This window comes from Cornus florida, unplaced genomic scaffold (assembly GCF_030987335.1).
Source record: "Cornus florida cultivar Cherokee Brave unplaced genomic scaffold, ASM3098733v1 CherokeeBrave_3.0.0_Hap2_Chr02, whole genome shotgun sequence".
Lineage (NCBI taxonomy): Eukaryota > Viridiplantae > Streptophyta > Magnoliopsida > Cornales > Cornaceae > Cornus > Cornus florida.
Window position 1 is genome coordinate 9,043,428 of NW_026775572.1, and position 13,797 is coordinate 9,057,224.

General features: G+C 35.2%; 2 protein-coding genes across 4 annotated transcripts; one reads left to right on the forward strand and one right to left on the reverse strand.

Moving 5' to 3' along the window:
• The first annotated feature begins 660 nt into the window (after positions 1-660).
• Positions 661-6,433, forward strand: LOC132293504 (uncharacterized). Its single transcript, XM_059791020.1, has 3 exons — positions 661-1,414; positions 4,179-4,653; positions 5,805-6,433. Exons 2-3 carry the CDS (start codon positions 4,195-4,197, stop codon positions 6,225-6,227), a joined length of 882 nt encoding a protein of 293 aa, XP_059647003.1. The 5' UTR covers positions 661-1,414; positions 4,179-4,194; the 3' UTR covers positions 6,228-6,433.
• Positions 6,434-7,280: 847 nt separating this feature from the next.
• On the reverse strand, positions 7,281-10,046 carry LOC132293505 (organelle RRM domain-containing protein 2, mitochondrial). 3 transcript variants are annotated; one of them, XM_059791021.1, is made up of 3 exons: positions 9,800-10,036; positions 7,904-7,972; positions 7,281-7,759 (listed from the first exon to the last, which is right to left on the reverse strand). In XM_059791021.1, exons 1-3 carry the CDS (start codon positions 9,915-9,917, stop codon positions 7,521-7,523), a joined length of 426 nt encoding a protein of 141 aa, XP_059647004.1. In that variant the 5' UTR covers positions 9,918-10,036; the 3' UTR covers positions 7,281-7,520. The 3 variants fall into 3 exon arrangements, with proteins under 3 accessions (XP_059647004.1, XP_059647005.1, XP_059647006.1); XM_059791022.1 differs by lacking the exon at positions 9,800-10,036 and adding an exon at positions 8,048-8,197; XM_059791023.1 differs by lacking the exon at positions 7,904-7,972 and having other exon boundaries at positions 9,800-10,046.
• Positions 10,047-13,797: the final 3,751 nt, after the last annotated feature.

Below are 13,797 nucleotides of genomic sequence, written 5' to 3' on the forward strand. Positions count from 1 at the left end.
GTTTAATGGACGGATTGTTTTCACTCATTTTGTAGTTGTAATGCAATACGATGATTTTATAAATAATTATAACGTATTTGACTATCAGATATGCTTGCGATGATCGTGTCTAATCTGACATTCCGACACATACCCAACAACATCGACCATGGTGTCATTTATTTGACATGGTATTTCACACATTCAAAATAGTTCACATGACATACTCATTCCCATTCCAGGTACCTAAAGAATCTGCATTTCATGTAAAATTGGTTCGTGTAATTTACCCAAACAGGTAAAAAGAAAACTAAAAACAATTGGTTAATATTGCTTTGTGAAATAACTATTGGTTAATCTTTCTTGCCCTTTCTAGAGTAGTGTAATGAGAGTTGTTTTTTATTAGGCTTTTAAGAGTTGGGACCAAATTGCAAGTTGATTCTCTCTTTTGCATTTGCTACACATTTATTTAATTTTTAGCTTATACCAATGGTTTGGAGGGGTAATTTAGACATTTAATATTATTTTAGAGGTGGTTGGAGTGTGATTGTTTAATTTGGCAAATAGATGACTATCATTAATCAGAGGGTGTAAGTGTAATTTATCAAAGTTCAAGCAACACTGCTAAAATTTTATTCCCAGTGTATTACTGTCTATAACAAAAACTGTCATTTGCACCCAAAACTGGGATTAAATGATAGGGTTCCATGGGTTTACACGGGAGTGCGAATAGAGGCCGTTTACCATAAATAGCCCTTATCATCATTTTGCTGCTGTTCTGTGCTGTCTGTCGATAATCCACTTCTTGTTCGTCAAACATCACGAATATATCGGGTTTTAGGGTTTTGTCACAAGGGATTGTCAACGCCGATCATCGCGTTCAGATCTTAACGATGACTTAATATAATTCGATTTGTTGTGTTCTCCGCTTCTATTAGCGAAATCGACTCGCTTTCTTGGTGTTGCGTGCGTCGATCGCTCTGCTTAGAGTTGGGGTTTTTGTGTGCGTATTGGTTTAGTTTTCGATTTCTTAGGGTTTCGAAGAGCATCGAAACAATGCCTTCGGCGCCCTCTCTTGAATTTCTCACTCGTCGTGTTATTCCGTATCTTTCCTCTCTCGATGATGGCTGGTTCTCTAGTCGTTTGAAACGTCTCGAGAAGGGTGATCGTCGTGGTAATCTTAGTTAACATCAAGCTTTATTTGGCCTTTTTAGTGTCTTTTTTAAAACATTTTGTTCTGTCTTTCAATTTTCTTTATCGATCTACTCGAGTACGAGTACTGTTAGATCAATTAAAGTACTAGTTGTTAAGGAATCGGGAAATCGAGCCATTGCCAAGTGCGGATTGTGTTCTCGTTATTGATTGCGTTAGCAAGGTCACACAAGTTTCGTATTGTTTGGAGGGTTTGGTTGCTCTTGCTTTTGTCTCTCAAAAGGTACTTTCTTATATATATATGTGTGTGTGTGTGTGTGCATGTATTTATGTATAATGATATATATTTATATGTTGACGCTTTAATTTTTATATACTGTTTCCACCCTCTTCCCCCCTTCTCTATAACTCAGGCATAATTTGTTAGGTAATGAAAATGATAAAATCCAGGGCTAATTGCATTATGACAATGTTGACTGTTTCAAAGATTCAATGTTTTAAACTGTAGATGCTTTTGGATTAATGGGATCATTTTTAAATGTGTGTTCTTTAGCTGTATCATTTGTCAAATGCAAATCATATTTACATTCTGCCTTATCTAAGTTCTGGATCGAACACAATTTTATTTCCCTAGAGTCAATTGCTAACTTTCGCTTTTTAAAAGAACCTTTTGATTGGTTATGCCTTAATTATTTCCCTGAGAAAGTACTGTTTATTATTATTATTATTTAACTTTTGCAAGTCTTGCTAGTTGCTATCTTTGCTTGTTCAACTACTGGGTGGTTTTTGATGGCTATATCTTTTATATACTGCTTCACCCCTCTAAATATTGCCTAGACTCGCTTTGGTAGCGAATGTATTTGCATCCTTGTTAGCTCTTGGTACTTATATTATGCATCTGAGGTATAAACATATGCTCTTTGGTTTTTGTTGACGGGTTAATAAGAATCTGTTAGAGGGGTTTGTGTGCTGGAATTAGTGAAAGTGGGATACATTTCTTACTGATATATGGAGAAGTTGGAAAAAGTCTCTGCTTTGCTAAAGACTTAATTTGATCGAGTAGGAGCACATATTGTGTGTTCAAGTTTTTCTTGTTCAGGTTCCTGCTGAGGTCTCCTCAGGATTTTATTTTCAATTTTTCCGGAGTATGCTTGACACATGTTTGGTTTCTAGAATGATCTTAATGTTTTTATTTTGGATTAGGAGTCCCAAATACTTTGTAGTATTGGGAAACATTACATGCTGAACGAATCCTTAGCTCCACTTACTTTGCACTTCGCTGTTCAGTACATGTGGATTTCCTTAAGCGTCTTTCTTGCTTTAATGCCCTTATTTAGATTTGACAATCTTTTGGATTCATCATCATATAGACTTGCAAGAAGTATCTATTATGGTTCTTTAAAGTTGTGTTTGGTAGGAACCAAGGAAGGCAGTAGGAAGGAAGAGAGGAGGTATGAAACAAGTTTTCATCCTTTGGTAACAAGGGAAAGTTGACGGGAAGGATGGATGGCATCCCTCCTGGCCAACCATTTTTCATTGAACGCAAGAGGAAAAGAGAATGAGAATGATAAGTATGGTATATTATGTGAATTAACGTTATTACTCCTCGTCAATGAGAATATAAAATACTGTCTTCCTTTCCCTCTTACCAAAGGTCACTGTGTCACTTTTACTCACTTCTCAACCAAACAAAAATAGAGGACACTTCCACCCATTTTTCCGTCCTTTGCATCCTTCAACCATTGATTTAAAGGACTTCGTTTCCCCTGCTGTTATATGCTATTGTTGGTTACACTCCCTTGTCAAGTTATCTGAATTTAAATCATGTTTGGTCAAATGATAACCGTAGTTTATAGATACCTGTATCAAGTTTTTCTTAATATATATATATATATATATATTTTTTTTTTCCCTAGTTAAGACTCACACACACTGCCTCCACTGAGGTTCGAATCTTTGACCTTCCTTTGGAAAGTAGGAGCCTTGTACCGCTAGGCCACAGGTCTATTGGTGTTTTTCTTAATATATCCATGTTTATAATCTGGGAAGGCCCGTTTTTAAATTTTTTATTTTATTTTATTGGAGTTGGGGGAGGAATGCGGTAGGGTGAAGTAGTGGATGTTTGCTTTGAGGAGGCTCTTCTGAATTATGTGAACCTTTCCGTACACAGTTTCTACTTATGATAATTCTTAGCATTTTGGGTGGACTTCCCCCTACCCCCCTAATCTGTTAATTCTCTTACTCTTGCCTCTTCTTTGAAGATGAATGGATGACAGTATTCTTGATTAGTGTTACATGTGCGCATTAGCACCTCACCCTGTTAAAGTTGTTTGACCTTTATAAATTTTATTTTAGTTGTGTTTGGAATTAGTTATCCTATCAATACTGGGGAGCTTTTCTTTAATTATATACCAGCTTCTGTTGTCAGCCAGAATTTAAATGCTTATGTTGTCAGCCAAAATTTGAACCTATCTAAGTACTTAAGAGTAAATTCGTTAGCAGTACGACTTCATTTAATCTCTTGCAGTTTACCCTATTTTCTTTAATGCAAATTATCAATTCAGGAAAAAAGAATGTGTCAGAAGTATTTCTTTTCCTTGTAATTTATACTTGACCTACTAAAAGTGGAAAACCTTATCTAATTCTCTGTTTCAACCTCTTAAATTTGGAAAACTTTCATGCTTGCTTACTGCAATTGTTGTTTATAATAAAATTAAATTAGGGCTGTACCCTGGTGTTGGTTGGCTCAAGGCCTGAGTGGTCGGTGGCTGGTCAAAGCTTTCATTAGTTTGATTCTGGTTTGGGTTTTGGTTTGAGCCTGTTATTGAGTTTGGGCTGTTTTCAACATATTAATTGTCTCACTTGTGGCCTCACCGAACTGAAGATCCCTGAAACATAATGATATAACATGTTAATGATATTATTATTAATATGTTATAAATCAAAATTATGTAACAGAAGTTAAAAAGATATGTACGTTTCTTTGGGGCTTTAGTTGACTAGTGTTCTAGGTCCTTTTAATGTGCTTTGGCTGTTTCTCCCTGCAGCTTCTGCTTGCTATCAATGGACATCAGTTCACTGAATATATCAGTTTCTGAAGGTATAGATGAGATTGAAGACTTGAAGCAACTGTCTCTTACTCAACTGCAATGTACACGTGTCACGGGAGACCTTTCTCTGAATGACCTTGGTGAAGGTCTAACTGAGTTTCTACATAATCAAGATGATCAGAAATTGGCATCAAACTCCATTTTGTCGTCACCTTCTTACAAAATTGATATTCTCAAGGTGAAGAAGGAAGATATATGTGAAGAGTCTTGTAATGCAAAATCAACAATCATAACTTCCGACAAGTGCTTGTGCAAATGTACAACATTTCCATGTTCTGGAGAGATGATGTCCTTTGCTGAATCTACAGATAGAAAAGATGAAGATGAATTGGATGAGGTAACTGCTGCAATGTTGAAGGAAACTGATAATGAATCTGCTAAGCCAGGCGACTGGCGTCCCATATCCTTACCTGTAAGTTTGCACTTTGTTTCCCTTGAAAGTTGGGGGTTTCATTGATGCTATTACTTAATTTTCCAAATTATTGTGTGCTGTTGCTTGGATACCCATTAAGTGAATTTGATGATGGTTACTATCTAAGACAGTTGGTTTCATTTTCTTATGTCATGTATCTACATCAATCCCAATTTTTTTTTTTTTTTTTTTTATTATTATTATTTTTTTTTCCAAAAGTTCAAGCAAACACACTACATATTTTTGCCCCTACCGGGGCTCGGTCACTCAATCTTCCCAAAGGGGTTGGAGAGCTTATTCCATCTAGGCTAGAGCCGATTGGTCACATCAATATACCAGTTGCATCAATCTAATCAGTAATTAAAAATTTTTTGAGGCCTTGCTTAACAGCCTACTGTGTTATAGAATTATATACTCATGTTGTTATTAGTAGAGGCGGTACTGGAAAGTTGTTAATGGGCTTTTATTCTTAAATTTCTCGGTGTCTTTTACTGGAAAGTTGTTAATGGGATTTATTTTTTTGTTTTCATCATCTAAGAGGTATGTATGCTTTCTTTAAGAGTGCATGGTTGCTTGTGCTCTTATCCTTTTTTTTTTTGATAGATTTGCTTTGAAGCATTTATGTGTATACAAGGGCCTTAATTTTTATAATAGCCCTATTTCGTTTCTTCTTGTGCCGGATTTTAGGAGTAAGATATTGTTGAGTGAGATTGTCAAACATTGCCCTTTTAGTTAGCTGATGTTAATTGTCCAAGCAGATGTGACATTTTGTCAGTACTTGTTTGCTGGATTTGAAGTCGGCAAGGTAACCATATTGCACATTTTTTGTTTTTCATTTTCTTTGTTTCATTGTGATGCTTTTTGAACTTAAATGGAGCATTTTTTATTTATATTTTTTTAAAATGAAAAGATATCGGATTATAGTTTTTAGCCTGATTTAAGCTATAACCCTTATGGGTATTTTTGCTATAAAAATAATCCCTACTAAATTTGCAGGTGAAATGTATATGCATGCTATACACAACTGGAGCAGATTATTATATTTTATGTAAAAGATGACCCTGTTGGGAGATTATGGGGTTATTGAACCAAATTTTGGTTGATGCTTTTCTTTAACCGTTGTTTTGTTCCTTTTCTTTCATGTCTCTCAGACTCCTTTGAAGCCTGTATCTGCAATGAAGGGTAGCCGTGAGAAACATGGGATACCATCGAAGAAGCTGACTGTAACATGGGCCCCTGATGTGTATGATCCTCCTCCTACATCAGTGTCACATGTGCCATCAAGCAAGAAACAAAGGCAAAGGACTGATAGTAAGAAGTGTGTAAAGAACCGGCAGAAAGTTGGGGGCAAATCTAAACGAGGGAAAGATAAGAAGCATGTTCGGAAGTATAGCGGTAGTAGTTCTAACAAGGGTTTCAAGACTTCGGACGATGATGTCAGATTGATTAAATATAATGAGCCTTGCGTTGAGCTCTTGGATTTTGATGTTGGTAGCCGCGATTCGTACTGCGGGAGTAGCTTCCTTAAGGAATCGGTCACAAAAATGCACCTCTCTGTTGCAGAGGCTACTTGAGCCTTTATTTGCAGCCAGTATGCAGTCTTTTTTGTATGTCATCTTTGTCCAGAGTCGGTTGTAGATAAATAAGTAATGGTTTTTAAAGTTCTCTTCGTTGGCTATGTTAATACTTAAATAGTACTCTTCTAAACTCATCTGTGCGTGCTGTTTTTAACTTGAAAGATGTTAATATACACTCTCTCAAGGATGGTGCTTTTCTACTATAGTCATAATTGCTGCATCGATACTGTCATACATCTAGCATATATAAGGGTTTGTTTGACATATAATAGCCGCGTAAATAGCAACTTCTCCTTTTATAAATGTTATGCGTTTAACTACACAAATTATTTCTGTATTTTGTAGATTGATGTGCAGTTCTCTCTGGTGTACAACTAAAAAAATAATCTTAACTATATTGTAGATTGATGTGCAGTTCTCTCTGGTGTACGACCAAATATAATCGGTACACCAAAAATATAATCTTAACACGCTTGGTTGACATTTTTTAACCTCAAGCTCAAAGAAGAAAGTGGATTTGCTTATGTTAATATGATTTTGAGTTTGTTTTCTAGGAAGGACTCTGAACTCGCTCATGACTCCAAAAGTAATTGACGCGCATTGTGGCAAGTCGATTTTACACCATTTTCTCAATGTACCAACACTACTAAATTTACACACAAACTTAGATTTGAGCCTCTAATATCAGAATTAACAAGAACCCTTCTTCCCCCTTCACTCTAAGTTTTGATTTAAAACCGTTCTCTTAACATCATGATTCATGTATGAGCCTCTAATATACGCAACCGTTTTCATCATTTGACATCTCCACTGCCTTTGATAACATGAACAGACGCAGACAATATTGTTGGAAAAAACAACCCAAAGATTGGAACCTAAAGCGCATAAGTATATGACTAGATTAGTTTAATTCACAATGCACCGTTCAAGCATGTATAATTAAGACCTGACACATACTGAGCTCTTCATTAAAGGTTAAACTTGTTCCTCCTGCTTCAATACAACGGAGTGCAAATGTTTCCTTCATTTTTGCTATATAGAAGAAATCCATGCACAAACAACTCCAAATAGTATAAACCCATAGTTAATATAGTTCTTAGTTCTTACACAACAAAGTTTTAGTACAATTTAAAATAACATAAATTCAATGGTGATCTACACCATAAATGAATTGATATTGTCACAAATAAATTAGCAAATGGTCCATCAACGTGCATTTTTAGAAACATAACCTTTTAACTTATTTATCAGGGACCTCCAGAAGATGCATCTTCACGTTTCTTCATGCAATCACCCGCACCAACCGACAGTCTTGTTGGTTCTGAACCCAAGATCAGAAGACTGTGGCTCTGTTTGAGGTGGCGGGGGTCTAGGTTCCCTTGGTTTAGCGGGGTCGACAAAGATAACCCACCCATCCAAGTACTTAGCATTCATTCCTTCTTTAGCCTTCTCAGCTTCCTCTATGTTTGCATACGTAACAAAACCAAACCCTTTTGATCTTCCAGACGCTCTATCTACAATGACTTTTGCTGCAAAATCATTGGAACATCAGATTAGGACACATCATTTATTTACTGTGCTTACTGAGAGATCAAGATTAAACCAAAAGTTCTGAAACAATGAAGCGAGATATAACAAGAATAAAAACAAAAGCTATATGTCATTATGCTAACATTCAACAAGCTGGCCAAATTGTGAAAATGCTTCTTTAAGCTTTTCATCCGTCGTTAACCTCGAGAGGCCTGCATCAACATTCACAAATAATTGGTATCAATTATCCTTCAGGAGGAGAAAATAGAAAAAGGAAAAACCCTTACCATGAAAGATGCAAAAGATCAAATCAGTTGAAGTAAAAGGGGGAACTCCAGGGAAACATGACATAGTGTCTACTATTTCTTATTTAATTGTTAAGACAACTGTCCATCATCCTATTATTTATACTGACCTTCACGCTTCTCATACATGTTAAGAGAAGTAGGTACAACCTAAGAGAAGTAGGCCAGTTGATGACACACACTGAAAAAGAAAGAAATCCAAAAAGGTAAAGCCTTATACATTGAACCTGGTCAGGTTTGTGTTAAGAGGAAGTGGTGAGGTATGTGTCAAACAGAACTTTAGCCTTTTCTTTTTTCTTTTGGCATTTCCATGAGACAATGAGTGCCAACACAGGCACACACACACACACAAGCAGTTCAAGGATTTACTGGCCACTTAAACTACTATCATTTTCCATTCTGTATCTATCCCAAAATAATGACTAGATCCATCATCCAAAGCTTTATTCACTTAGATATTATATCCCTCAAATTACAGCATTGCAATTAGGCCACATGCTTATTTTCCCTTTTTTCTTTCTATAGTGAAGTAGTGTTATCAAAGGCCCAAGGCGCACTAAGGCACTAGAGGTCCTTTGGAGCCTAGGCACAAGGCGCAAGACAAGGCGAAAAATTAAATTACTATAAAAGCATATTCATATTCTATGTTAAAGGCGCAAATGTTGTCAAAGGCGCACTGGGCACACAACAGGCATGCCTGGAGCTTAGGCGCACCTTTAACAACACTGCAGTAAGGAAAGTTGCACCTAACGACTGAGCCACAGATACAAATTGAAAGAAATTCACAAAATATTCCTATACATGACAAGGGTCAATAATGGTTGCATCTGAAAAATTACCTTACCAAGCAAGTGAAGCAACTTCGGATCTTTACACATGCTGCTAAAATTGGAAATTGTTCCACTAACATTGTTGGTATGATAAACAGCACAATACCTACTTGTTTCATCAGCAAATAAGTAAAGGCCTAACGGTTAGTTACTAGTCACACAATAGGAGCAAGGATGGGTGGATGAAACAATGGCCATAGTTTGTTACAAGTGATAATTAGAGAGAATGCAAGGATGGGTTGAAGCAATCCTCATGTACCACAATTTTTCACCCCTCAAGAATTGGAGGAAAGAGAGGAAGAAGGAGAACTTGGGCTCAGAATTCTTCGGACCAGTAGTTTGTGCCTTTATGCCCAATAAGATTCAGATTGGGCTGGCTATCCATCAACCCGATGCTCGACTACAGGGATAGCTAGGGTATATAATGTAGAGTGACATGTTTTTGCCAAATTATATTTTTGGGATGTAATGGTAAAAAGAAATATAAACATCACCATCCCTTCTCTCTTACAAAACAATGAAAGGTATCAATCACCCCCTTCTACTGCATTACACAATTCCACTCAACCAAGCAAAAGGGAAAAGGACACTCACTTTTCCATGCTTCAAAGCAACATAAAATCAATCATAAATATTCATAAAAAATCGTAACAAAATCTAAACGAGGCAGATCGAAAATAAACTAGTAGTGCACATTTTCCACCCTTCAACGAAGCATTAACCAGTTATAAATAAAAATATATATAATCCCATCAGGAATTAAAGCTTTAAAAAGTATGAACTGAAACAAAAAGAGAAACCTTAACCTAACAAAGGCATGAATAATTTAACATAAACATAACCCATATATATATATATATATATATATATATAAACATACATACAGTGATTTGAATAATCTTACCACTGACGAAGAGCTTTGGGGTTGTGAGTGTTGAATTGAGACGAAATTGGGAATGGAAAATGGAAGACGGGGTCGAAGATCCGTTGAGAACGCGACGAAAAGCAGAGGAAAACGCCATCAAATCAGAATCGATGAATTCAACTCTGTAGCAGCTAATAAGGAAGGAGTGGTTATGGTTTTAGAGGCTTGTGATTTTGAAGATCAAAACCCTAGTAAAGCGCTGAAAAAATTAAAAACATAAGTCGATGTTTAGCGAAATGTATGATATGGTAAGAGCATGAGCATGAGCATGAGGTATTACGTGCACCTCAACCCTCTGAACCGTCGGATGAACTTAATGACTAATTCTTTTAGATGATGAGATGGATTCGAAGCCTATCCACAGAAACGGTGAAACCCATTTTCGATGGTTCTCATCTCCTTCCTCCGTTTTCAATCAAATCGGAAATTTTCTTGAAAACAAAAAATAATAATAATAATAATTAATAAATTATGATTTTCTGTGATATTTTGTAATTTGAGTGTGGATCCTCTGCTGTAATTTTTATCTGTTACTGTGTTGTCTAATTTTTCCATACTATTAAATCTGTGTTGAACATATTTATATCTATCTATATCATATCAGCCAAATTTAATGTGTTAGAAAGCATATACCCATTTGTAATTTTATTACTATTTTCCCAGGTAGAGGTAACATATTCACGAATGCTACGCTGTCTCAAGCATCCTTTATATAAAGAGTGATTTGGCACAATATGAGTCATTAATTTGGGAAAGAAAAAAAAAAAAAAAAATTCATACTTCAAGATTAACTAAATTGAAGAAAAATAATGCTTAGAACTTTTAACTTATGTCTTATGATCATATCTATAGCCCGCTTCCAAGAGTACACATAAATTCAAATCAAATTCATTCCTGATTTTTAAAATAATAGAATTGTTAAGATAAGTTGGATTCGGGTATAGGTGGCAATTTAAGTTCAAACTCATTAAACTGACTAAATTCGCCCACTAAAATTAAATTATTTAGACACCTAAATATAAGTGAATGAATAACAATAAGTAAAAAGTGAATACTCATACAATCTAATAGTCCATGATGAATTAAGAATGGATACTCATTTTACCCCCTCAAATAAAACTTTCTTTTATTTCTCCTCCATTTCTCTCCCTTCCATCTCCTCCTCCCCTTCTCTTTTTATCTTTCTATTTTTTTTGACATTTTTTTTTTTCTCCTCCATTCCTCTCTCTTCTCTTTCTCTCTCTTTTCTCTTTCCTCTCCTCCCTGCTTCTTTTCTTTTCATTTTTTCCCATGCATTCTCTCACCTCGCTGCTTCTTTTTTTTTTTTTTTCTTGCGTTATCTCTCTTCACTCTTCCTTCAAATTTTGTTTTATTGTATAAAATAAATGACTAATAATTAATTAAAACTCTGGCTCAAAACTCCTTTTTTTTAAATATATGTAATTAATATTGTTGAGTTAGTTGTATGGTGACTTTTTCTAAAATAAATAAAAAATAAAAAATTGTAACTCTTGAAATTAAAAAATTAATTAATATTGTTTATTAAGTTGCATAGTAACTTTTTCCAAAAGAAAAAAGAAAAGAAAAAAATTGTATAAAAAAAAAAACTTGATTGGAATGGGTTAACCCATTTTGACCCGTCCATTTGAGCTCTAATTCATTTACGATCAACTATTGATAAGTTGAAAATAGATTTGTGACTCATTCATATCCAATCCATTTCAAACTCTCCCAAAACCTGTTCAAACCCACCCCTAGATTCGAGGTCTAAGAAATAAAAAAATCAAATCAATTCGAATCAACCATGAAATATATCTATATTTATCTGTCTATTTATGATATTATATTAGTATTATACTGCTATTATTTGTCTAACCTGTTTCAAATAACATTACAATTATTATAATTTACTTTGTAATAAATTATGATTTAGATCTTATGTATATTATTTAAGTAATTAGACATCACAAATTGTTTTTTTTTTTAATGATATACAAATTAAGCCTGTGAGTGATCCGTGTTTCTTATCATGGGAGAAAAAAAAAAGAAAAATTTTTTTACTTTGTTGATCCTTCCAAAATTTTATACTCTTACATACTAACCAATAAACATTAATGCAAGTTTCTTCGTATACAGGTTGTTGCTCATGTCTCGTTGCTCGCTCCAGTCAGCGAGAAGCTTTTCCTTCTGGCTTTTGTCTCTCTCCGATCGACTTTTGATCATTCTTTCTCACTTCACTGCTACTTGGCTCAGCAACTCCGCTCATCTACCTAAACCATCTAATGGTGTGACAAGAATAAACCAAACTATGTGCAATATAATCTTGCAGCAATAGTAGTCTTGTACTTACACTCCTCTCTCATGGTCACTTCCTGCTAGCTACACGTTTCTGCATCAATATCATAATCATCACGCCCCTCCGTCCCCACACTCCAATCCCCTTCACTTAAATCGATGAATACTATAATGAAGACCAATTTTAAATTATCCTCCTCACACATTATTCGTATTCCTCATAGGCATTTACATTCTAGTGGTTGTTAAGAGTTGTTGGTTGGGAAAAGAATCATCTCCAACCCTTATTTATAGCCAAAATATTTACAAGCGTCGAGATAAATTTAAAATTGAGTCCTAAAATACTCGATATATTTAGAAGAGTGTTTACATAATTCTAGAGTATCCCAGATAAATACTACAGGCCTACACAATTCTTCTTACATAATTGTTAGTTTATAATGTTGTGGAATGGTGGAGTCTCGTCTTCTTGTACGTCTGCGTGTTCAGGCTAAATTCTCCAGCAACTGCATTAAATTGCCATTACACCATAAAGTTAACCTTTTCTTTTCTAAGAGCTCTCTATTCTTTTGTTGGAATTCATTTTTTCAGATGGTGACATTGGACCCTATCCCTAATAATACGTGTGTCAGTTAAAGGGGAAGCTCCTAAACAATGGTTCATGCAGTTACTATGTATCACATGACTAGATAAGTGTTACAAAATTCATAAACCAAAATCTGTGGTTATTCTCTTAATTCATCCCCAAATGATTTCTTTTCATAGATCGCTTAACTCACGTGAGAGGTTGAGGGTGTTCAGGGTAGAGAGGTGGCCGGACAGGGGACGAACTAAGGGCACCAAATGCATATTATACTCTGTTATCCTGTTAACATTGATTTGGTAAGAATTACTATACATAGACCTATGAACTCATTTTGTTGCACAAAAAAAAAACCCTTGGAGAGAAGGAAAAATTGTAAAAGAACTTCCATTCTCTTGGCAAGAGAAGGAGCTAGAGTAACCTATTATCTTTGTTTGCACAAAACATGCTGGTATGACACTGGACAATGACTACCATACAACAATTACCGAGTAACTGATTTACCTCATGCATAAAATAATAATTTATTATTCAGTTATATGTATATATATTTATTTATTTATTTCATATCATTGTTCAAAAAGTAAAGCAAAATAAGATTGATTTGTTTTGTGCCACTTCCTACGTTATTGCAGGAACATGCGGACTCATCAAGACATCAATTCATGAATTTCTATCGTTTTTTCTCTATTTCTGTGTCGACTCATCAATTCGTCATTTCATGCATTTTTATACAGGATTATGTATCGCAAAAAATAAAAGATCCTAGTCATCAATGAAGTTTTATAATCCGTTGAATCTAAGTTAAACTTCACCTCCAGAATGTGTCGCCCCAACTCGAATGATTCACCTAACACCAGGTCACAAATTAAGAAAAGTCACAATCCCATTACCCCACCCTACACAACTGAAACTTTAACCAAATTATATTCTAAAAGAATCCACAAGAGACTAACAACTTGGTTCTACTATGCCAACCTCTATGATGCTCTATTTCAACAATCGGATCCAAATCATGTACAAAAAGGGAAACCGAGCACCGATTTCACCAAACAAATACACAGTCAAGACAGGTCCCCCGTAGGCTGGAAATACGACG

Excerpts from the sequence above, each read along its gene's own strand:
- LOC132293504 (XM_059791020.1), top strand. The coding sequence starts at position 4,195 with ATGGACATCAGTTCACTGAATATATCAGTTTCTGAAGGTATAGATGAG. Across the intron at positions 4,654-5,804 it reads GGCGTCCCATATCCTTACCT|ACTCCTTTGAAGCCTGTATC; the intron begins GTAAGTTTGCAC and ends CATGTCTCTCAG.
- LOC132293505 (XM_059791021.1), bottom strand. The coding sequence starts at position 9,917 with ATGGCGTTTTCCTCTGCTTTTCGTCGCGTTCTCAACGGATCTTCGACC. Across the intron at positions 7,973-9,799 it reads CCCAAAGCTCTTCGTCAGTG|GCCTCTCGAGGTTAACGACG; the intron begins GTAAGATTATTC and ends ATGTTGATGCAG. Across the intron at positions 7,760-7,903 it reads ATTTGGCCAGCTTGTTGAAT|CAAAAGTCATTGTAGATAGA; the intron begins GTTAGCATAATG and ends ATGATTTTGCAG.